Source organism: Hirundo rustica, chromosome 5 (genome assembly GCF_015227805.2).
Source record: "Hirundo rustica isolate bHirRus1 chromosome 5, bHirRus1.pri.v3, whole genome shotgun sequence".
Classification (NCBI taxonomy): domain Eukaryota; kingdom Metazoa; phylum Chordata; class Aves; order Passeriformes; family Hirundinidae; genus Hirundo; species Hirundo rustica.
The window spans coordinates 13,706,904-13,733,074 of NC_053454.1; the positions used below are offsets into that span (position 1 = coordinate 13,706,904).

A 26,171-nucleotide genomic window follows, 5' to 3' on the forward strand; every position below is an offset into this window, starting at 1 on the left:
CCAGCCATCTGCCTATGCAAAGCAATTCAATTCCCCCTTTTTGCTTCTCTCTCACACACAAACAGAAAAGAAAAAAAAAAAAATTAACCAAATGAACCTCACACCAAAAAGACTTTAATCAAGAAAGTAAATGGCTCAGCAGAAGAGCTAGACCTGAAATCAGAAGAATTATAGTTTCTTTAACAGTTTAAGCTGCCATAATTGCAAACCAAAGGGATGGTCCTGGCTTTTACTGGGCTACTGGCTGAGCACTTCCAAAGTTTCTCATGTGTGATAGCACCACTTCAGAAGAAAAAGAACCTACATCTTCATTCAAAGAAGAACTCCTCTTTGCTCTGTTCATTTGAGGCTGGATTAGTGAACAGAACGAACTCTGTGCAGTGCTACCATGACTGCAGATGACAAAAGTCAATCACAAAACCACCTCAGACCAGGCCATGTTGTGGGAAATACATCACTGAGAACAGCCAAATATGAACACACATATGCACTCTCATAAATTTTTGTCAGGATTCGTTTTGTTATGAAAATATTAAGCAAGTAAGTTAGGGTTGCACCAGAGCTTCTTTTTGTAAACTTTTTAACATTTATTTTCTAAAACTTCCTAAAACCAAAGGTGATTTTAAGAGTTTCTGCTTCATTCCATTTTTGTTTAACTTCGAGATATCAGCTGCATCTGACTTTAAGCAGAAGTTAGCTGCTGAAGTGTATTTTCCCAGGCTATTTGGCCACTCATGACCTCAAACAGTGAAACAAACCCAATCTAATTTTTATAGTTTGGAGTTCTCAAGGATCAGCAGTACTTCCTTTGCTAGGTTTGAAAAAGAAAAAGAGAATTTGTGCCAAGAAGTTAGCAAGTCCCTTGTAAATAACCCCAAGATATTATCTACTAAAATTTTAGCACAGCCCTGCTGATGACCTAATTTCTTTGTGACTTAGAATACTCCTCCTCTAATATAGACTAAGAGTTTCCACAGGCACAATTTCCATGAGTGAAGTGTTCTAAATTAGGATAGTAAAGAAACTTTTTTAGTTAATGGTTAGACACTTGTTTAGGTCATCACTGACAACTCTTTGACAAATTTATATCAACATCAAAATTCCATTTAAAACATAATATGTTTTTAATAATATTAAATGACACATTAGATTCTTAGAATTTTTCAGTATCACAATTCTTTTTAACATGGTCTAGGCAAACAGGGTTTTCAGAAGAGTCTGTGAGATTCACACAGTTGAACAGGTTACAAGCAGATACTTTAAAGAAAGACCTCAAAGGCCTAAAATTAGTCACCAGGGTCTACTGAGTACTCAGTACTCCTCTTTGTCCCACAGCCTTCTTAATTACTTTATCCAAAGAAAGTTGTATTGAAAAATAAATAAGACTGTGAAGCAACCACCAGAATCCAGATCACATTCTCTCACCCGCACTGTTCCAACCAACCAGTTCCAAAGTAATACACATAAATATACACAACCCAAGGCACTGGGGTCAAAATTGCAAGGATACATGGAGGTGTTTTGTTCACTGTCCTAGAGGGTTTTTGGAGCTTAGAGTTGGGGAGAACGAGTTGCAACACTCAAGAGTGTGAATTTGTTTGGGTTTTTTTAATCTGGTAGTTGAAGGTCTGGCACAGTCCATGCCAGCAACTTTCTTTAATGAGAATTCAGCAGCAGGCACTGAGGCAGGAAAATAAGAAACAGTATAACTACAGTGTACTACTACTCCTTGATACACACCCTACTTTGAGGCACCCTGAGTTCCTCAGCCTGACACTCCATCTCCAGGTTGCCAGGAATACAGCTGAAATGTTTTATGGCCACTGGTGGGCCAGCCCTTCACAAGTCTCTGTGGTTCCTTTCTGAAGCCACGTGCACTCCAGGCTACTACAATGAACAGTACTTCCACAATTTCGTTGTTCACAATGTGAAAAAATAATTTAATCTGTTTATTTTAAGCTTGTTGCTGAGATTTCCTCAGGTTTGTATTGAAAAGATGCCATGTAATTGTTCTCTACCCACTTTTCATGGTTTTATACACCTGTTTGTATTTTTCTGACTTCTAGGAAACTCAATCTATTTTGTCCCACCTCATATAAAAGCTTTTTCATTTCTCTGATCATCATTGTTCTCCTATGTAAACTGGGATCACCTACATTTTCCTCAGTTCTCGAGGATAATTCTGAGATTCATATCCAGAATTCTAATCGCAGTCTTATCAGAGCTTTGCAGTTTGGCACCAGGGATACACGTTGTCCTAAAAGCAAAGAAGGAAATTATGCACTTGCATTTTGCTTGTCCTACTTGTTTCTTCTTTTCATTTCAGTAGGAAATTTGTAGGGAATTCAAATTAAACATAAAAATGGGACATCCAACAAACTGGAAGAAATAAACAAGCTTTTTGGGTTCTTGCTTTCTAATAATATGAAGTGACAACCCTCAGACTTAAAAGGAGAAAACAATCACCAAGTAAAAAGAATTTACATTGCAACCCAACTCACCTTCACCAGTTGCCCATGCAAAGCAAACAAGGGCATATTGCAGAGGCAGATGTGTTAAATGAATGCCACACCAAAGCTTTGAACATAAGATATTTAGCTGCACACCACAGGCTACACTGTTGGGAGCAAAAGTGATATTGAAGGTATTTCCACAAGTGTGGAAACCCCAACACAGCAAAGCAACAGGTACCAAGACCAGTGATGGAATCAGCTATGACAGGCTGTAATCTGCTAAGATTAAAAGCCAACAAACACCCTAACAACCTCAATTAAAAAAGGAAAAGGAAAAAAAAAAGAAAATTGCAGCTTGGAAGAAACTTCAGTGCCATCTCTGCTGCCACACAAAACATTCAATGACTGTCATCTACCTGACATGCTTCCCAACTGTCTGAAGACAATTCCACATCCAGATGCATACTCTGAACGAGCCCTGTCACAGTAAGCTCAAGCTAAGTGAACTCAGTATGGTCATACCACAGGTAGCCTGGTGGGACAAGTCACACCTGCTCCGAGTGCCACCAGACATCTGGGAAGGCCTTGCAGCAACCATGTATCATTTATGGAATAGACCAGCCAGGACAGGATCAAAAACAATTGCTCTAACAAATTCCAGACATATGTATACATGGATATTAAGTCAGGAAGCATTTTACACTCTAGCCCCACCACCCCCAAAATCAGTAAAGACAAAATGTTCTTGAAGGAACTACTTTTTGTTTTTTCTCTTTCAGAAGGTAGATTGAACAAGGAATAGTCTAAATCATGACTCTTTCTTTTAAATATTCAACATCTGATAAACTATCTGCTTGTTTCTGTCCAACTGATTTTAATCAGATTAAGTAACCTGGACAAAAAAAGAGAAATCCTATTATTACCTCAAAATACCTAAATCATGAGCAGGACTATAATGCCTGCAAAATATGGCACAAGGGAAGTATTATGCTTAGCCTTGGAACCTGGGAATTTCAACAAACAAGATCCCTCATTAGAATCAAATGGGGACAGATGTACTTACATGTGGGTGGGCATGGGTGGACATCAGCCCCTCCAACCTCTCTAATGAGCAATTTCCTCAGATTCAAAGAAAAAATTCATAAAAAGTTAAAGAGAAATGGCAACTTGCCTCCCATTACCACTGGCCTAACTGCTTGGGCTGCTGGTTCTATAAAACAGGGGTTTTTTCAAAGAAAATTATTGTTAAAACCATTCGGCTGAAAGTGAAGAGTTATTGAAAAGTACAGTCAAACTAGCAGCTTGCTCTTAAAATTTCCCCCACCACTTTTATAAGTATCGTTTTGCTTGTGGCTTTTAACAGCTGTTCACACACGTCTAAGCTAGATGTGAACTTTTATTTTCCCAAAACTAAATGGGAAGCTTTAAACAGCATCTGATTTTTTTTTTTTTTTTTTTTAATTAAAAGTGGAGGTTAAAAGGACTGGGGAAATGGATGATGCAGCTGTGCTGATGCTAAGGAAAAGAATTCCAGAAAAAGAAGTGAGGCAGAGTAAACACACAAAATAAGTTTCCCTACACTAAGTGCACACCACACTCAAGTTATTTTATTAGCTAAAGAGAAGTTAACTCTATGTTTCTTCAGAAACATTTTCCAAAATTAAACTAAATTGTATTTTGAAAATACAATAGAATTGTGATGTCTACTACACTTTTCCCTCAGACCAATCCTAAAATTAATTCAAGAATGAAGTGGCTTCACAGGTTCCAATGTTATTCACAAATTAATTTAGAAACACGGAAAACTCAAGACACTCAAGTCAGAACTAGCCTATTGGTTCTTAATATTACCATATATTTACTGGTTTGGTTATCAACAGAATTGAATTTCCCCTGCATTTAGATGCCTTCTTGGAAAAATTAAACATTTAGAGTCACATTTGCAATGATACTGAGAGACTGAAAGATGAAAGCAGGCATTCCTAGGGACACCTAAAGTACCAAAGCAACTACTGGGCAACTTGAAAACCCCACCAGACAGCAGTCTACATTTTTAAGCACCAGCATACTTGCAAAAATTCTGCCCTCTTGGCCTAATTACTTAATACACAGCACTAAATACTAAATTCTAACAAAAAAAACCACAGAAAGAATAAAAATGCCACAGCTTATTTCTACTTGTATATGTCAAGTATAAAAGCACACAATGACAATATAACAATTCTGGATATCAACACGTATTCAAATGTCTATTCTACTGAAGTTCTTACAAAAAAACATAAAAGCAGCTCTAAGGCAGAAAATTCATAGGATTATGAAGGAAATGCCACATTAATTCATGTGGATTATGTACCCTGTAGACTGTAACCGCTCCAAAAGAAACCTTCTTCAGTACACTAGCAGAGCTGCTACTTAGACCAAAAGAATTTAGTAGTTCATCCATCAAGTTTATTCAAAGAATAAGGGAGGGGAAGGGAGAGGGAGAGGGAGAGGACCAAAACCCTGGTATATCAGGCTGATGAAGCAATACTTCCTGGTCATACATGGATGAAGAGAAAACCAACAGCGTTAAGAGCATTCCCTTTGCACCAAGCAAAAGGGACAAGGGGTGAAGGGTATGAAGAAGATGAAAAAGTGGGAGAAACAAGTAATCCAGTCTGGATAGTAGAGCCTAACACAGAGAGGCAGATGGAAAATTACAGTGATGCAGTCATTTGTTTGCCTCCCTTGTCTACCCACATACAAGAGGCTCACTATAAATAAGAAAATCTGAGCTAACCAAAACCAGAAATCCAGAACATTCTAGTCAGGTCCAATAAAAAATATTGCAACCTGGATCCCTTCCTGGGTTTCCTCTGGGACAATATCCTCTGGGATACTGTCTTTGATGATATGAAGCCTTGATTTCTGATGGGTTAGTACCTTGCTAAGTCCAGGGCATAAATCAAGTCAAGCAAATGAAACCCCAGTCACAGGTGAAACATTTTATGCAGGTGCATATAAATTACATTTGTTCACTTTAACTAATCAAAAGCAGAAAATAACAATTCACCACTGTTAAACACAATGATAAAGCAAATATAGCATTAATGTTTCTGACTCTTCTATTAAAAAAAAACATGCTTTAAGAACTGACATTAATATACTGCAAATACACCACTTGCAGATAAAATTATTCAGAGTGCACCAATTCACATGCTTTGTATTAGATAGAGAAGAAAAGAAATTTAATTTCCAGAACTATGAAATGAATATAAGTCACTTTTTGTTTTATTTCCTAATAATACTGTCCTCACACTACAAATAAACTAATTATTAGAGTATCACTCAATGGAAAGACAGAAGGAACTATCAATGACCAATACACATTTTGCTGAAATATAAAGTTTCCTAATATTCCACATATGAGCTGGAAAAAAAAAATTGGCCAAGCAACTTCAGAAGTGGATACATACTACCAACATGATAGAGATTCACCCATGCTATAAAATGCTCCAAAATGGATGACATAGAAACAGAAAATGCCTTGGTACTACAAGACATTTCATTGTCCAAAGAATATCAGATATCCTTTCTTTTCCCTACTGTCAGTTAGTATGAGCCTAAATGTATGAGAAGGTAGCTCCCAAAAGGTACACAGAAATTTTCCTGTCCTGAGAATTCTTAGCTGGAAGTGCTCTCCTCAGGTTAAACAACTACAAAAGCATGTGGGTTTGCAACCTAATAAATAAGGCATAACACAGTGAAAGTAATCAAATTCAAATTAAAACAAAGCATTCAAATTAAAACAAAGCATTCAAATGAAAAGCAAGTATTTCCATCAATAAAGCAATATAATCTGTTGAGGACAAGGAAAGTGGTTTTATTGCACGTTTGCTCAGTATTCCTTCTGTATGTTGTTTCCTAATCACAGACTTCATCAAGAACTGGGCTTTGTTTACTAATGGCAGCAGGGCTCAGGATGTTAGCAGTCTGTACTGCTTTACAGAAAAACTGATGGCCTTTCAAAATGATCTGCTCTAGTTCAGTCTGAATTACTGGACATGAAGCAAGAAGTAGAAAACAAAATATTATGACCTGTGCCGAGCAGACCAAGCCTGATTACGAAACAAGGCTTGTGGCTAAAATCTCTGAAACAAATCTTGGTCACACTGATGTCAAAAGCAAAACAGGACCACTGACAATGGAACTAGACACTCAGTTTTAAATTTATGATTTTTCAGTTCCCTCTCAAAGCATGTTGATCAGATCTTAAAGCTTATACTCACATATCTGTCAATATGACAAAAAGAGTAGGGTACTATTCCCTGTAAAAATCACAATTAAATAATCTATGATCATTTATTTCAAAATTAAGAAATAAGGGGAGTTAACAGTTGTTTTGATGACTGTGAAAGACCAAAACAGTGGATCTGTAAGATGCTTCAATTCAGAGAAACAATGTACAAGATATTTTCCTGTCCATATTGCTCTCTAGTGTCCTGATTCCATTATTAGTTTGCTGCCATGCTCTAAGCTTAAAAATATGAAGGAAACTGAAGGCTTGTTTCAGTGCTTTTGAAGGCAATGAAACTACTTGGAATAAGTGAGGGTAAGTGTGTATGGTGGGATTGTGACGTTGCTATAGTATTCTTTCATGAATAGTAATTACTCTGCAAGTGCATAAAGCAGACAGGCCCAGTTGCATAAGGCTCAATGTAAGTTTTATGAACTGCAGAAAAGCATGATTAGTATGGGGGGAAAAACATGTTTCACACTTTTATTGTAAAGAACATGAGAATCTCACAGAAACTGCCAGAACAGATGTTCATAAATTGGGCCCTTAATCTGCAGCACTTTCCAGGTTTTAAGCTCTATCCGCTGGTCTGTAGAATATATTCCTCTCTTTTTAATATAATTCTTCTGTTTAGTTTTTTTAATAAATAAGTTTATGACTTTAGTAGTGTTGCCAGCTGTTCAATTTTGATTTACTGTCAGAGTCTGCTTTAATATATAGTGGCTTTTGTGGCTTACCCATATAGATTACATTTTAAGCTTCAAGATATCACTATAAAGCAGCTGGAGAAAGTGCTGGCTGTGCTCAGAAACCAGCATTATCGCCGTAGTGATCAACCACTGAAACATTCAACTAGACCAGTAACCATTCTGTAATAAACTTTTGTATACAGCATTCCCAAAATAAAACTGCAAAACTTACAGTGTAAAAGCAGGTCATCTTAACACATGTACTTTAAGAAGCCAACCCAATAAAATTGCTAAATTATTAATTAGGCAATATATTAGCTGGCAATAGAGATCTCTACAACTGCTCTTTATTCTTTCCTTATATTGTTTCCTTTACTGTGCAGCTTGAGACAACTTAAGAAATAAAAGATTTTAGAACTGTTTTATATAGTGCTTTCTAAAAATTTTCTTTAAGGCAGTACTGAATATTACTCTTCACAATGAACCATTTTCAACATTGCAGAACCACAATACAACCAGACTAGGCGTCTTTTCTCCAGCATCTGCTAGTACACAGGGTAATGTTATTAAAATAAACTACCACAACAGTATACTTAGAATTAAATAATAAATTAAACTCAAAAACGCTGGAAATTCTTCACAGCTGAACTAGTTCAGAACCATCAGTCAGAACTACTAGGGCTCTTTTATTACACTGAAAATTACTTTTTCTGCTCAAAAAGATTGGTTTTCCATACAAAACTAACACCCTAAAAAAAATTCCAACCAAGAGAACCAAAGAGTTTGATTCAGAAAGATGAGTAAAGTGCCTTTTGAGAGGGATTTTTTCACTTTTCTTACACAGTTATTTTCTCCCAAGTTTAGATTTGCCAGTTGGACAGTATCCATGGTACATTACTCTCATGAAGTCCTATCAAAGCTAAGGGGAAGGCAGACCTACATCATGGAAGATATAATGGGAAAAAGAAAACGAAAACTAAACTAGCCTTTCTACCCATAGCATCAGGAGCAAAGCCTGTAGGAGAATGAAGAGTGAAGAGAAACATAAAAATGCATATCCCATGAGACACTGCAGTGGCATCTCCAAAACAAAATACGTCAAGCTTTTCTATAATGCTTTTGAAGGGAGATTAAGAAGTAGAGTCCAAAATGCCACCATTTTCTATGTTATGAGCAGAACATAAAAATATTTTCAAAACAGTTCTACTTAACACATGGCCAACATCACCTATACGCTGCTTTCTTCTGAATGCCTACAACAAAATTACTTTCCAAAGTCTCCTGTAAATGCAGGTTTTAGGAACTGAGGTTTCTTTTTCTGTACACAGTATCAAAGATGTGCTATCTGTACAAACCATGGCTTTTCAAGCCTTCATGTTAAATTATCTACAACAACAACAAAAAGATTGGTTGCAAAATCCAACAATTTAAAGTTGTTCTAAATATACATCATGATTATATCCCTGGATTTTTCCAAAGCAATCCCTTTTTTACTGTTCTCTATTCAACTATTTAGGCTGTACTTTTTTTTTTTTTTTTTTAAATACTTTTTGTTTAGCATATGAAACAAAATCAATAGTCCTGATGGCAGTATTTAAATTATATGATCTAGGTGTGACTGAGTTCTCCAGTCAAAGTGAGAAAGAGTTGATGTTATTCCTTTCTGTACACATATTTCAAAACTTTAATGAATTGTACCATCATATACTTGTATTATACCAGTATGATAGATTCCTGTTATCACATATAATTAGGTAAACATACTGGACAATATTTACAACCAAATCCTCAGAGTACACAGATTGAAAAAGGCAATCCAGAAGAATATTAAAAATTAGGCGCTAGCATGAAAACTCCAAACGTGGAGTAGCTCACTAAATGTGCTCTAAATCTACGCTCATGTAAACGACAAAAATTTTTATCTTCAGCACTACTTCTGAAAAAAACAAGGTAAAACATAAAAATATGTCACGAAAAATTCATAGGGAACTCAGTATTTTTGAAATAGAAACTATGTGCAATGCACATAAAGGCCTCCTCTTTTACAGCCTTATTTTAAATAAATAAATTAGATTACTAATTTATCATTCATCATCACTGCACTCCACCCTCTTCAACCAACGTATTTTAGTAAATCTTAATTTATTTTTAACTGAATTTAATGCTAAGTCATAGATCTCTCCTTCCAAAACAAGTATATTTGAAGTTATCCTTGAACCACAATGGCTGGAAGCACAGAGTGTAAATAACAACAATACTCTCTGCATTTAATTAACAGGCTTGTCTCAGTGATCTGTTTGATATTGGCTTAAAAGTTATGCCCATGGTAACATCTTCACAGTCTCATATTACACACGTAAGTAATGCCATATAATTTTTTTTTTTTCAAATACTATTTTTCCCCTCAAAAAAACGTGATCTATAAAATCCCAAAGCAGAATGCAGAAAATGCAGCACAATTGGTACCTCATCAAGACAAACCTTCTCAAATACTGCAACAATGAAAAACTCATAACCGTAAGTGCTTAATATGCTTAAAGCTCTATCAAAAAAGCCACACATTTAGCAGAGTACACATGTTTCTGTACTGAAATGGGTATCATAAACCTACTATGTCTCAGGAATGGAGCTGAAACTGTAGGCTAAACTCGAAATGGTACCATTTACTTCCACTTCTCTTGTAAAACCCCAACAAACATGATGACATCCTGACAATTACACAATTTAAACATATACATACAATGCATTCCCTGTAATTTTACTTCTTTGTTCTTAAATTTGTGTGCACATCATTCATACTATACCACAGAGAGTGAAGGCAATCCATTATGATTATTCCTCATATTAGCAGGGACTATCCCTCATTCTCTAGATTGAACTGGAATAATAACTGCTTACTCCCAATAAAAGTCTTTTGGTTTTTTTTGTTTGGTGTTGTTTGTTTGTTTGTTTGTTTGTTTGTGGTTTTTTTGGTTCATTGAAATCAGTAGAAATGAAGTTTTTCTTGCTGGAATAAATTTCTCTTCCACACTTTCTGCCCATAAAGAGTATTAAATATATTTAACTACTACATGCATTTCAGTTGAAGTTGCAGAATACACATAAACACTGTACAACTGTTACTATATTTATCAGTCTAACTCTTACATTATGAAGCTTTAAAAAAAATTAGTTTACTGACTTATCTAGCTTTTAAATAGAAAATAATGCTACAATAGCATTTGTCTTTTCCTCCATTTTGTCCAAAATCCTAATACTAATGCCTTATTCACATTCAAAATTTGGTTATCCTCTCTCATCAACTTCCTTCAATAATAATATATGAGAATATATTTCCACAGTAGCTAATGGAGACATTCCTACAAATCAATGTGCTGCAGTGATACAGAAATAAAAGCTTACTTCACTGTAATGATGCTTCCAGACTTCCCTCAAGTCAGGTGGTTACTTGCAGTTAATGATCTGTGACATACCACACAAGTAGTCCTAAAAAGACTTATTATCCACTGCATGTGCAACAATGTTTGCTTTATGGATGGCTAAATGAATGAAGACATTCAATGTAACTGTAAAAGTAAAATCAAAAGAAAACTTACAAGTAACATGTTTTCTTTGAGTAAAAGAGCTGTGAACATTTTCCATTAATACTTAACCTTTTGCTGGAGCAGTGCAACCACATATAATGCTCAAATCCATAAAGCCCAAGAGCTGCTCAGGGTTAACACTGATTAACTACCTCCCATCGAATGTTATAACTTTTAAAAATTTCAGAGAGGTTCCCCCCACCAACAAAATCAAAATTGCATTTATGTCATATGGTAAAGGTAGGAGCAGGACAACCGGCAAGGAGAAGAAATTCTGCCCTGTTTTAAAAACAGGTATTATTTTTCAATCCAGTAAAACAGACATGAATTTGACTGGGTTTTAAAACTATGTATATTATGCTCCACTGACTTGTATTAATATACTAATTGAAAAGAATAGCAAATTAACCTAAAATAAGCCCCAATCCAACAGCACAATATCTCCCATGACTCTCAGACTGTGCAGACATTCACACATTTTCTGTTTATAATTTTTTTCATTTACTAGACTCAGCTTTTGTCCACCATATGTCCACCGTAGATTAACTATTCCCTTAGGTACAATTAAGGGCTTTCCATTTGTTGTAAGAAGACCTAAGTATGAAGGACGCAGCCAGAAAAAACATTTCTACCTAAACCAAAAACAGAAGCACATTCAGCCTGAACTATAGTTTATGCAGCATCTTTTTTATTGGGTGCATGTCTACATTGCTAAATACACCACAGACAAAATCCATGGAAACAGTAAGAGATCTCTCAGCATTTCATTTGTGTATTATTATAAAAATATCATATATATACTGTTCTAACCTTTGTATTTAAACAGATTACTTCTATTTGCATTTTTCAATGACATCTCTACAGACTTTTTGCAATTTAAGTGTAACTAGGGAATGAGAATATATTATTTACCGGCTCTCCTGTAGCACTGGTCTTTGAGTTCCAACAACACTAACAACTGTCCACCAGGTCCTTAAACTTGGTTATGGTTCTTGGTTAGTCATAGTAGATAAAACTCAAGTGCACAAAACAAAAACCTCAAGTGCTGCCTCAAGATTTTACATGCAGGAAGAAGAAACTAGTTTATTCATTGTCACTAAAATAAAAAAAAGTGTAGCATAAGAACTGTTTATTAGTTGGAATAGTTCATGACTATTCTCACTTTCTTCCTAAAGTGTTCTATGACCCAAATGAGAAAACATTATTTTCTGCAAATAGTTTGCACAGATCTAAATTGCCCTGGTTCAAATGAATGCAAATTCACTGATTTTCATAGAACTACACATGTTTATGGCAGGGCTCTGTCTAGCTGTACAAATCTCAAACTCAGATAAGCAGTACAACAGTAACATATCTTCTGTGTGCAAGTTGTGTGTATTGTTCAGCTTCAACCCTGTAATGAACCCCAGACTACAGCAGAACACAAATGACAAAGCAAGCTTACTACTAATACTTAATATTAATACTTAATACAGACATTTGATAATTATCTTTTGAGCAGCATAAGAGAAAGGATTCACCATCAAAAAATATACTGTATATATGCTTCAACAATGGTTTCAGCACTCTAAGAAAGTCCAGAAGTCTAAAAATTTGCCTCTAATCAGTTTACTTATCCGATTCTGTATGCACTGCCTTCTCATCCAAGAGATCATTTTGTGAAGGATTCTGAAAGATGGTTCAAAGTAAAACACGGGCTGATTTGCAACCCTTTGCAACAGATACATTTATCACAGCAAGTCACACAAAGACTTGAGCCAGAATGGAATACATATGCACAGATTCTTGTAATCTTTCCATCCAGGTGTTTTCCCTTCAAAGACAATACAATATGGCAAGGTAAATACTACACAAGAGCAATAAACCTTCCTTCTTTTGTTCTGTATAATGTTCTGTGAGCTCAGATCCTTCCCAAAGAACAGCACTTGAGGCTCAACCTCTGTCTACTAATCACAGACTTGTCCACATGGCAGTTTAACAGACATAATTAAATAGATCTCTTCAGCATGGTACCCAGCTCTACTAATGTTAAGCTAAGCATGATTCAGGATCAAAGTCTTCCAAGACAGATACTTTCTCAGACAAGCAAGGTAATTTTCTCACTCAAAAATCTGTGTGCTTGTAGGTTGCCTCCACTGCTAAAGTAATACAGAGCACATTGAGACACAGAGTTGAATATATAACATGGTGAATAAAAGTTCATTTTCACCTGTGGTTTTCCCTTCTATTAATCTAAGTTTCTTGCTAAAAGTAAATTTTAATAAACTTACCTTGAAACAAATAAATCCGTAAGACTGCAATTTTCTATTAATCTTACAAGCTGGTTGAGACAAACATTCTATACATACATGGTATCATTCTACATTTATTCAAATGAGTTTCACAGGACAAGGTTTTCTTTTTAAGGGAGTCTCTACATGTAAGTAGTTTACCCTCCAATCCCAAGAGCATGTCTATGGCTCAGGTGCCCTTCTGTCAGGCACAGAGGAAATTTAGTTTAATCAGGCATAAGATTCTAAAGAACAGGGGTCTTTGCATCAGCTGCTTAACACTTGTCTTAATTACAGGTGAAGGACCTTGAAAGGGCAAGCCCCCCAGAAGTAAGAACAGAAAACTGGGGGAGGTTGGGAGGGACAGAAGAATAAATGCACAGCTCTGAATTTAAATAAAACAGATTTTCAAAGTGAGTATTAATGAAGAAATCTTCTGAGTACAATGGGGGAGACTAAGTATATAATGCAGCAACAGAATTAAAAAGCAGACTGGGCACCAGTCAGATTCACATTAGTACACAGTACACCAAATGTTAATTTCTATCTGGGCTGAAAAATGTTTCTTTCTCTGCTCAGATAAGATAGGTAAAAACATTTTATGTTGTATGTAAGGGCAAGTTAAAGGGTACACTAAAATGTAACCTTTAAACCCCACAATGTAACAGCATACCACTTCCTGTTCAGAGATAGCACTCCAAGATCAATTAATCATGGCTAAGACGAACAAACGGTCAACATTCTTAATTAGTGTTGATGCATTCTCCTCTGTGCCCTCATCTGTCATGAAGATTGTTTAAAAATCTGAGTTATTAGGCTTTATTGAGGAGTGGATCTGGTTAATATCTCTAAGAACAGGAATCATTCATCTAGCGACTATACACAGGTACCTGATAATTCCTACCCCCTATATAAGCTACAGATAACCATTGCCCTAAGACCATCTTGGTAGCTATAAATCAAAATGAGTATAGCTCCCATGCAACCTGGGTTAATTTTCGTTTACAATATATCCACTGAAAATGCTGGTATGACACTTGAGGAGACTGCTCATAGATTAGTGCAGAAGAAAATACATAAAGCAGTCAAGGTAGAAAGGAAGAAAATACATCAATCATACGAAACATGGTAAACTCTCTTTTCACACTTCATGAATAGAACACCCATTGTGATCACTGAACTTTATCAATACCTAATTTAAGCAAAGATCCTAAGTGTACAAAACATAATTCATTCACTTGATAGCTATAGTTTCATTTATACCATACAAATCAAAGTATTTGACAATAACATATATTAAAAAGTTTTGAGTTATTGCATAAAACCTCTAAAACATAAGTTAAAATTAACAGTAAGGTTTAGTCCCCAATTAGCAGGGCAGAGCAAGTGGTACTATCAGCACAAATAAAAGCACATTTCAAATATACTTTCTATTTAATAAGAATAAAGTAATACAACAGAAGTTACTAGTAAAGGCAAAGTTAAGATTCAGTAGCAGCTGTAAAGTTCAGGATTATTAAGAACTTATGACATAATAAATAGGCAAAAATAGTTCTACTTCAAATTTTATAATTCCTTCTGTTGTTCACCAAATGCACAGACAAAAATCTATGGAAAGACAATTGATAATTGAACATAGGTGCAGAAAGCTGGTCTGGGCAAGATCTTGATTCAAATCAGTTTTCTACTCTCTGACTAAATGTGTAGGATGGGCTATGGAAGAAAAGAAAAAAGGTACAGGAAGGAAAAAAGAATGAAAACTGAAACCAAGCACCCAGAAGGAAGCCAGACAGCTTAAATAAAGTACTGGTTTTACAAGGGAGAACTGCATCTCTGAAGCTCTTGCTCTCCCAATTGTTTTTAATAAATTAGTGGGCAATGACAGCCCTTCATTTTAGCTACTACTGAATTAAAAAAAAAAAAAAAATAGATGGGAAGGTCCTGTATTCCAGAATTTAGGTGTTAATTCATACTGTTCTACTATTTTCAAATAAATCTCTGATGGATGAGATACCAGCAACTGATTGAACTGATTGGAGCTTTTTAAGTAGAAATTACCTTTCCAATGTTTCATGAGTAAATCTTAAGTTCTCACAAACACAACAGAACATTTTAATAGCTTGACACCATTCTGAAGAAGTTAATTATCATGCTTTAAACAGAAGCAGCAGCTTACTGTGTTTATGATGCTAATCTACTGCAACGCACAATAAACCAGAACAGTGAAAACAAGTTCTGTTTCATTTAAATCATCAAGTTCTATGGAATACTAGAGAAATCCCCACAAACTTAACATTTAACAGAATGACTACAAATTGATACTAGAAATCACTAATAAATTAATTATAAAACCACATGACTTAACAGTAGTAAAAAATTATGCACCATATACTGCTATGTATCAAGTAATTTGCCTTCAATGACAAAATTATCCAGGGAAATTATTTACATTTAATAGAATTCAAGTGAACAGTTTTCAGTATCATATTGTGTAGAAAAGTATTTTTGTTTTCTTCCAAGCTATAGATTTATTCCTAGACAGAATCCAAGTATATCTCCCCCAAAATGGAAAAAATACACATGTATTTGAAACAGTATCAGTAAGAGAAAACAAAGGACAGCCCAAGTTAAGTAACTAACTTTAAGCCAAAATTTCAAAACAGAAGCCGAGCTTCAAAATTCTTATTAAGGTATCTAAAGACTGTCGCAAAGCTTTCCAGTTGCTATGAATGAAAATAACTGCATTCTTGGCAGATTTTAAAGCTTTTATCAGAAAAAAAGTTAAGTGTTAGAATAACTTGCCTGTGGCTATTGACATTTCTAGTCTTTCAGTGAGCTTACCTGGATATTTTCCTAAAAGACACGTAGAGTTCAAATATACCAAGTACAATCCTGAGATAGAAACCACTCACTGGAGTATTTCTCCCGAATGATGCATGAGGTCAAGTAAGTTCATCGATTCATCAAATGGCTTTTCCTGGCTCTTAACCTATTATTGCTCTTGCATTGCATGAGTGTTTTATCACTTACTAAGTAAAGAAGCTGAACAGAGTGATTCCTCCTAAATAATTTGTTAGCACCAGTAGTTTTATCTCTTCATAATATGTGAGAGTAAACAACATGCTTCTACGTAAACACCTTGTTTTCTATGTGTGTATGGACAAGAACCTGACTGGTTTCCTCTCACAGACTATTAACTTTTTAGTATTGGGGTGGAAGCCCTCCTAGATATTCTTGTCCTAATACAGAATTCAGAAAAGCAATATACTTTCAAAGTCTAATTTTTATCATGCTGAAATAAAAATAAAGCAAGAAAACCCTTCTGTAAACAGTATCCCCTGCATACTCAACAGCAATAAACATCCTTAGCATCACCTGAAATCAATATTTTGCTGCTTTTCTTTATACACAGCTTCTGAAAGCAAACAAGGCACAAGCACAGTTCCTTCAGCCGCTATTTTCATAAATGAAAGCCCTTTCACTAATCAGTGTCAGCCTTTATCTGAAAACTCACCTACGAATCCACATTCTATTTCCAGATGCTCCCAAGGAAACACTTGAATATTAAAGATTTGCAGGCATTTATATGGGGGGAAAAAAGAAAAAAAAAAAAAAAAAAAACAAAAACACTCCTCCAAATTGAAACCAGTGTATCATTTTCTACATCTGTTGTGTCAGTTCAGCAAAGGAACTTTTTCAATGCCATGTTACAGTGTATCTTACTGCAAAAAGTTTGTAAAATTTGCAGGACTCCAGCTAGGAAGTCCAATTTCATGGCAAAATAGAAACCAGTGAAAAATATTTTTCATTTGAATTTCAACAGAATCTGTATTATTGACTCTGGTCTGCTAGAGTACAACACTGTCAGTGTTATACTTTCAGAAGTGCTATTTATACATTGTAACTCTACGACTGTCTCTGTTTTCTTCACAGGAAATTAGTCTTTCATAATTAATGTCATAAAATGTTACAGCATCACTGTTGCAATACTACAATTAATGGTTCTGAAGAAAAGTGTTGGCTACATTGTTTTCAAATTATTTTAAACAATTTTAGCTTCCGGTATAAGGTCCTTTACTCAGGTTTGTTAATGACATGGTCACTGTAACAAAAACAAATTATTTGGAAAGTGAAAAAAAATCAAATCTTTTTCTGATGTTCAAATAAATGTATTTATACTGTCTAAAAATTATGTATCTACTTCTACCACTTTGTTTTTAAAATTTTTATATGTTGCTTCTATCATCTTCACCATAAAAAGGGGTAAGAAAGCCAGGATCAAGACATTAGATACATTAATAAGGATGTTTGTGTAAGATTTTTTCGTTGGAAATGGGGAAATTTGGAATCTGTCTAATTAGGAAACTATCTAAGTGATGATTCTACAAAGTGACATTATTTTGGTGGTCAGAAGAAAACCGCTATATCACACTTACGTGATCACAAAAAGGAGGTTAAAAAAATCCCAAAACAACACAAAGTCACCTCATGTGCACAACTACAGATAACATTAAAAAAATTCTGATAAGCAACTCCTAAGTATTATGCCTAATGCATAGTGCAGTTTTTTAAACATATACCAGTAGTCAATTCAGCAGTCTCTTAGCATACAGAACCATGAAATACACCCTCTACTACACCCAGAAATGCTCCCCAGTTCTCTATTGCAGACACACGCCATGGCCCTACATCCTGGGGCCCTATCAAATTCAAACATGGATGAGTGATGTCATGTCATCTGTATACAGCAAAAGCACACAAGATGGTATTTAGCTGCATTTTGCTAAATATATTTACCTTATGTAATTTCTTTAATAGCAAACATCATCCAGAGTATTTCAATTAATAATGTAATTATAAGTAACTTACTTTTATTTCCAACCAAGGCCACAAGTGGCTGTGTTTCTGACTCTTCATTCACTTTTTTTACCACGTTATACCAGTCTTCCAAATTTTCAAAACTTTGGCCATTGGTAATATCATAAACCAAGAGAATACCCTAAATAAAAAGACACATTTAAAATGTTACAGTCTGAAAAATAATTTAATATGGCAATATTTGCATTGGTCTAAATTATTACTGTCATAAAATAGAGCATTACCAAATCATGGCATCATATTTTTCAAGGGTCAGTTAAAGGAATTATAAATTTCTATACTATACACATTATTACAGTATTTCTCTTGCATTTCAAATGTGTTCCAAATTCACGCTTCAGAAAAAAAATGGCAACACAGTCAAGAGCACAGTTAGTTATATCAGAAATATTACAAACTGCATATGCTTTATGATAAACCCAATACAGCATTTCACACTAACAGGAAGGTAAAAATTACACTGGAGTAGGACTTTTATTTTAACTAATATTAGCTGCAGTTTCAATGTTCCCTTTTTTGGGAAAAAAATAAAAAGGCAGTTCACTTTTACATTTCTGCACATTGTCTGTCATGTTTCTGCTGTCTTTTGGGGATAAAGGCCAGATTCCATTCCTTCAGCATTGTAGAAGATAAGTAAGTATTTGTGAGCTATAAACTTTCAAAAGAGAACCTAAATACATGGTGAGAACTCAAAAAGAAGTCCCATATATTTCAGATGTTTTGGGCCAAGCTGCAGATGACAAATACTCAAAGCAGACACTGCTGACGATTCCACAGCACAAAAATCCCATACTATAAAGCACAGCCTATTAACAATCCAAATGTCATCCCCATCCCCGTCACAATTCTAAGATCAGCTCTCAGATCTTATTGAGTCTTCCTCCCCTGCTTCGCACTACACCTTAATAAAGTCAGTAACTTTTAAAAGAGGAATAAAGTCAGAATTGGCTTCAGTCACACTTGCTCTCACGGAGTTCACACCTGGCAAAAAAAACTCCTACATCTGCACACTGTTTCCAATATGAAGTTTTCACAAATATTCTGAAACAAACAGTATGATCCATACAAATACAGTTGGGTCAATGACCTATTATCAATAGAAAAAAATTTTCAAGTTTTTTCAGGCATCTGTCTGGGCCTAGTTCTAACTGATCACAAAACAGAGTGTACGCTTACTTAATAATTTCACATTTGACAACAAATTAGTACAGACTGCAAGACCATTTGAGAAGATTTTAGATTTTATGATGACAAACAGTGTAAAACTAACAGGATGCAATTCAATAAATACCATGACAAGCTCAAAGGAAGCAATAATTAAGTGCACAATAGGAAGCATTTGGCTTGTAGCAAGGTCCATACAATAGGACCAAGTAGTTACAGCTCACAGCTGAATATGTCAAGCTTATTTTGCAAATATGACACTGGCCTAAAACATTCCAGGTGAAATAATGTATCCATCTTTGGACACTTGGATGTCAAAAAAAAAACGTACACTAGAAGAAACCAGCAACAGTATCATAAGTTTAAAAATCATGTGTGATATGAAAAAAACTGGAAAAAACCCACCTGACTACTTCAACAAACACCTGACTTATGGAAGGCATGATGATGCTGGTAAAAGTTTTAAGAAAAGATAACAGGAGTTCTCTTTGTATATGCTTTTATACAAAGTTTGCAGAAGCCACTAAACTGGGAAGACCAGCCAATGTGCCCAAGGGCAGGGTTACCACCAAGGGATATGCAGATACGCTCAAGGAATGGGTGAACGGGAACCTTTCAACATTCAAAGAGGTAAGTACAAAGTCCTGCAGCTGGGAAGGAATAAAAAATATAAGCTGAGGGGAGTAATATGTGACTGGCTGGGGAGTAACTGAAAATGACCGGCAGGTCTTGTCAGACAGCAGGCCAAATCCGAGCCAGCAACATTCCCTAGCAGCAAGGATGGCCAGCGTGATCCTGGGCTGCATTAGCAGAAGTACAGCCACCACACCAGGGAACTTTTCTACTCAGCACTTGTTGGATCATATCTAAAAGAATACATCCAGTCAGAACACATCCTTAGGACCCTCAAGACACAAGGAAAGTGGAGTAACTTCAGCAGAGGGCCAGCAAGATGATCAGAATCTGGAGCACCTGTTTTATAAGGAAGAGATGGACAAACACAAATTCTTCAGCATGAAGAGGAAGTGGTCCTGGGAAGACCAAAAAGCAGCCTTCCCATATACATGAGGAGGCAATGAAAGAGATGAGAGCCAGGGTCTTCACAGTAGTGCATGGCAAGATAAAACTCTGTGGGCATAAGCTGAAAAAAGAGAAATTCAAACCATATCTAATGAAAAGCTTTTTCACCACGAGAAAAATAAAACAGGTTGACCAGAGGTTGCTCAGTCTCTATCCTTAGAAATTTACAAGCAGGAACTTGATAAATCCTTGAGCAGCCTAGTTCCACCTCTCAGCTGACCCCACTTAGAGAGTGCTTCACTGCTGACTGCTGACCTTCTGAAGAGATAGGTTTAACTCACACCAAGATTACAGCAAGGGTACATACTAAAAACAAGCAAAAAAAACCCAAAAAACAAAACAAAACAAACAAAAAACACCCCAACAAATAAAAACACCTATGGAGACAGTAAGAAGAGCAAAGCTCTTTTGAATTTTTTGAAGGTTGCTAAAAGTCCTAAAAGTCATTACACACAGATAGCTTTGTAGGAGGGCAACAGATCCTACCGAGATTCCTCTAACTCCCACTTTCTTATGACAGCAATACCAACAATGTTATCAACTCCTTGGCAAACTTGAGGTTTTGTTCCTTACATTTATATAGTTGTGTTAAATTCTAAGGAACAACTTTCATCAGTTCTTTCAAGGAAATTAAGAATTATGACACCCAACTTTCCCCTTGCTATCTTTCCTTCTTTATAAATAAAATTTAGTATTAAATATCCACTTCCCTCTTCCAATTTTGGTGCAATTTATTCCTTAATATCTCACATCTCTAAGTTAATCTCAGTTAATTTCTCCTGACTATTTTTATAACTACCCAAATGCCTGGACATGTATGTAATTGTCTCACAATCTAAGTTTTGCTCTAGGAAGGACATACTTGTGTTAATAAATACTAAGTGGAAAAGAAACTCAACCTAAAGCACAGGTATGGTAAATGTTAAAAAAAAAAAAAAAAATGCCATCCATAAAGCTGAAAGTTGTAAATGAGAAAGAGTACAGCTTCTTTCACCAGCTGTCAAGTCCTCTCACTAGCTTGCAGAAGAGCAGATTATCTAAACCATCTTCAGCACTAATCAGAGTTAGATGGAGAAAAAAATAAGTATGTGTGAGCATTTGAGGTTAGCAAACACTTTCCAATCAATTCTTCATCAAAATTCTACTCTGCTTCACACCCTCTAGACAATTGCAGCCTACCTACCCCTTTGAATGAAAAGGTATTCACAGTGGATTTATCATGAAAAAATCATTTAACAAAGTTTGCAACAAGAGCTGACCTAACATCCTTTTCTCTATGATCTAACTAAAGCACATTCTTTCCTTAAACATTTTTTTTAGTCTTGTCAATATTTCCTACACTTAAGAAACAAAGATGGAAGGTATATATTTCTGCATCATAGAGATGCAAAAAAAAAGGCAGCATGGCATCCAGGTCATAAAGAATACTTTCTGCTTAGATTTTTACTACAACAGCACTCTGCAAGCTATTTACTATGATACAGATAATTAATGAAGGACTAGTCATAACTCCATGACTAAAATTTATTTCACTTTTTTTTTTTTAATGTATTTAACAGAGAAATCCAATAATTGCTCTCAAGAAAATACATCACATTTTACACAAACTTACAGTATATGGAGCAGAGACTAAGTAGACAGCATAAAAGCTGTTGTTTCCCTGTTATGAGTGAGGAATTCAGGAGGAAAATTAATGCTGGCGTTTTTACACAAATATTTCCCTGCCATGAAAAACGTTTGAAACACATGGTAGACAACACGCCAAGAAAAGCACATTGATTCTCTCGTCTCCAGCAACGTGGCAAATAGTCCCTGCTTGCACAATTGTACTCTAGTAAGAGAGACATTTTGCCTACAGTAGTGCATTTGTGAGTGCTTTTTGTTTTGGAATTATAGAGCATTTTCAAAAATAGGTCACTAGAAACTGAGAATATTGCAGAAATTATTTGCTGCTCCCTGGAGAAGGTAGAGTCTGCAGTAGTCCTATTAACAACCCAATTTATGATGCAGCATATGCCAGATCTTAAAAATAATTTAAACTAGATATGTGGGTAGGGGCAGCAGTTACAGGTAAGAGACAGGAGTAGTTCTGAAAGATTTATCACACAAACAGCAGCAATGTTATTTCAAAATTGAACTGCTAGTATGGAAAGGTTGTAACCAGACAATATATTTGTACTGATAATCAAAATTTAAGAGGTGTCAAGTTTATGTCAAGATTTGTCACAATAAAAGGAAGCCAGAGAAAACAGTAAGTAAAAAGATATGTTTTCTTCTTCATTTATGCACAGCTACCCAGTGTCACCCAATGACAGACTTTTGCACCAAGGAACTAAATTACCTTTCAAGTTTTCATTATTAGTAGTAGTAGTAGTATATAAGCTAGGCCAAAGTTCTAGAGTATTTTTTCTAGTCACAGAATATTAATTTAGTAAAGAGCAACTGAATTATTGCAGAAATGTGCAGATGAAAACAGTTTTTTTGGAAACAAAAGCAGCTTAGTCCTCATATACTTAACCACTGCTGTCATTGCTGATACTGAGGATGTGGGTACTCAGATACATGTGGTTAAGTGATTAAGTTGCCATAATTGAATGAATTACTCTCTATCAATAGAGCTATGACAACTGACTACACAATTACTCTCAGCATCTGTCAATTCTGAGATAGATGTGGTAGTTTTAAACAGCTTTCAGTCAGTGTTAATTATTAATGCCTTTTATTTATAGAGAACAAAGAGCTCTTTTTTCCTCACAGCTTGCAGAGTTCTGCCTCACCACTGAAATTCAGCTACCAAGATGGGATGCAGCAACTACATTGTTCTAAATGAGCAACATCAGAGAAAAATGGACAGGAGGAAAGCAACTGTTTCAAGACAGCAAGTGAATTGCTATTTCTCCAACTGCAACCATGCAAGAAAATTATGCAAGTTCTCATGCTCAAATCTGCCATTCTTACTCTAAAATGTGGCACAAGAAATAGGGGATCTCAATCAAAATATGGCACCTTAACAGCAACCTAACCAAAAGATTTATCCTAAAGAATTGATTCAGCTCTCATTAGAGAGAAGGAAACCTCCAGTGGCAAGTTTTTGCAGCGGATGGATGCTCCACTTACTCTTCTTGATATCCTGATCAAATTTCAACCAAGATCTGGTGAACTGTAGATGATAATCTTTTCAGTTGCTGCAGATTCTCTAAACTTCTATCTCCAGCTGGCCATCCAATTTCAGAAGTAAGCCTACCATACACATAGGTTTCTGAGCACAAAAATAAGAATTCAGACACCTGTGATTTCTGAATCTCTCAATGATCAAATAGGTGGAAATTAGGCTGTGGGCATCAGTAAATACTCGATAAATGCATAATGCCTACTGTAGGTATGCTACAAACAATTCCACACATATACTTTAGATCTGAATTATTTATATTTGAAGAATACAGAGATGAACACAATTTCTGCAACAGACCCAAATTATCTGCTTTATCTCTATCTGTACAGGTTGTGTACTTTTAAAACAAGATGTCTGAAATCCCAGCTGCAAATTCCATACATGCTGACCAAGTGCAACCAATTATTGGCACATATGGGTTTTTTGTAGCAACCTTCACTCAAGTTATTTCAGTATTTTAAAGGCTTTCTTGCACTGAGGAACCCTAAACTGAACACAGTACTTCAAATGTCACCTCAAAAATGTCAGACAGCATGATATTCACTTTCCTTGATTTAACAACTTCATTCTTACTAACACAGCTCAGTACTCAATTAGCTTTTACTCTTGCAAGGATGCATTGCAAACTCTTATTCAACTGGTTTTGACCTCGATAAAACATTCATCAAAGAGCTGTTTCCTCCAAAGCCATTTCACAGATGACTGAGGTTTGGAAGGGACCTCTAGAAGTCATTTGGTTCAATGCTCTCAATGCTCCTGTTTAAGCAGTGTCACCCAAAGCCAGCTGCCCAAGACCATGTCCAGATGGCTTTTGCTTACCTCTGAGGATGGAGACTCTACAACCTCTCTGTTTAACCTGTGCCCAGTTCTCAGTCATTCTCACAGCAGAAAACATGTTTCCTGTTGCTCAGAAGGAATTCCCTGTGTTTCAGTTTGTGCCCATTGCTCTGGTCCTGTCAACAGACGCTACAGAAAAAAGCCTGGTTCTCTCCTCCTTGCATCCTTCCTTCATGGTTGTATATATATTGATTAATCTTCTATTCTCCAGGCTGAACAGTCACAGATCTCCCAGCCTTTCCTCACAGGAGAGATGCTCCAGACCATTAATCACCTTTGGGGCCCTTCACTGCACACTCTCCAGTTGATTGCCAGCTGCATAAGATTATTCTGTACCAGGTGCAGGACTTGGCATCTCTCATCAGCCGAATATCACATGGATCCTGTTGGTCCACTCCTTCAGTTGTTCACAATCTCCCACCAGCAGCAGCCCTACTGTCCAGTACAGTGACCATTCCTCCCCAGTTTGCTGCTATTCATAAACTTACAATGTTTTGTTCCATTGCTAAAAGAAATACTAAAAGACATAACCCCAGTATCAACCCTTAAGAAATAAAATCAGGCCTCAGTAAGACATTGAGCTATAGACCTTTAAATCCAGCTGTCCATTCAGATTTTCAGTAAATTTACGGTCCACCCATTCCACTTGCACCTCTAGGTATTGTAATATTATTATGGGAGATTATGTCAAAAGCCCTGCTGAAGTGAAGGTAAACTACATCCACTGCTCTCCTCTCCACACAGTTAACCATCGAACCACAGACAGCAATCAAGTTGGCTGTGCACATTTTATCCTCGCCATGCTACCTCCGCCTAATTACTTCCTTGCTGTTTTGTTGCCCATTCATGGGAATTTTTATTCATATTTAAAAGCATTTTCCTTTATAAATACTCCTACTTGTTCTACTTTGCCTTTCCTCTTTTCCTTATAAAAAGCTACAGACAAAATAAGCTTATAGAAATAAACCTAGAAATAAGCTGAAAGCAGTGCCTTTCCAAACTATTCATGGCATTTCATGAATAGATAAAATTAGAGACAGTTTTATGCATCTTTAACAGGCACTGTTACAAAGCTAATAGAAAAGCGTGTTAAAACTCAACTTTGATGATAAGAAGCCTCTTACAGACATTGGGAATACATGCCAACACTGGGAAACAAAAATCACAAGTCCATTAAAAAAATTAGGGTTAAAATGAGGACTGTGGGAAGCTTAAAGACAAAGAGATTGGACATAGGGAGTTTTTGTTAATGTGTTCCAAATTACTAAAAAAAAAAACAACTTTAGGCTTAATGATATCAACTTTATGCACTTTTCAGCACTGGCATCAACTTTTTGACAGGCAATTTTTGGTAAGAAACTCCTAAGTTTGTCACCAAATTCAATACAGACAAAGCTAATAGCCTTTTATTTCCTTCATTAAATTTACTTTGGACATATGGCAACAATTTGTGATTAATCAAATTCCCTCTGTCATGGAAGCCACTTTCTCCTATTGCTTGGTAGATCTGTAACAGGTCAGCAAATCGGTTTTTATTAAAAAAAAAAAGAAAAAAAGAAAAAAAAGAATATGCTATAAAACAGATGCAACAGCTAAAAACATTGACTTTTTTTGGAAGTGACAAAGTGTTACATTGACAAGTTTCTCCTTATCCAATTAACTAATAAACCCCAATCTCTTTCATTAGCCATTCCTGTGTTGTATAACATTATCTAATAGCACATGTTATGCCTATTGTTCTCATTACAAACTCCAAATTAAGGAACAG

General features: G+C 35.7%; 1 protein-coding gene across 3 annotated transcripts in view; it reads right to left on the reverse strand.

The window, feature by feature from the left end:
- Positions 1 to 26,171, reverse strand: part of RAB28 (RAB28, member RAS oncogene family) — a 62,715-nt gene that overhangs the window by 23,555 nt on the left and 12,989 nt on the right. For all 3 annotated transcript variants that reach the window (XR_009207901.1, XM_040065662.2, XM_040065663.2), the window contains exon 4: positions 18,142 to 18,271. Coding sequence is in view for 2 of the 3 variants with exons in the window: in XM_040065662.2 (XP_039921596.1) it covers positions 18,142 to 18,271 (130 nt within the window). In the remaining variant the exon portion in view is untranslated. The remainder of the gene's footprint in view (positions 1 to 18,141; positions 18,272 to 26,171) is intronic.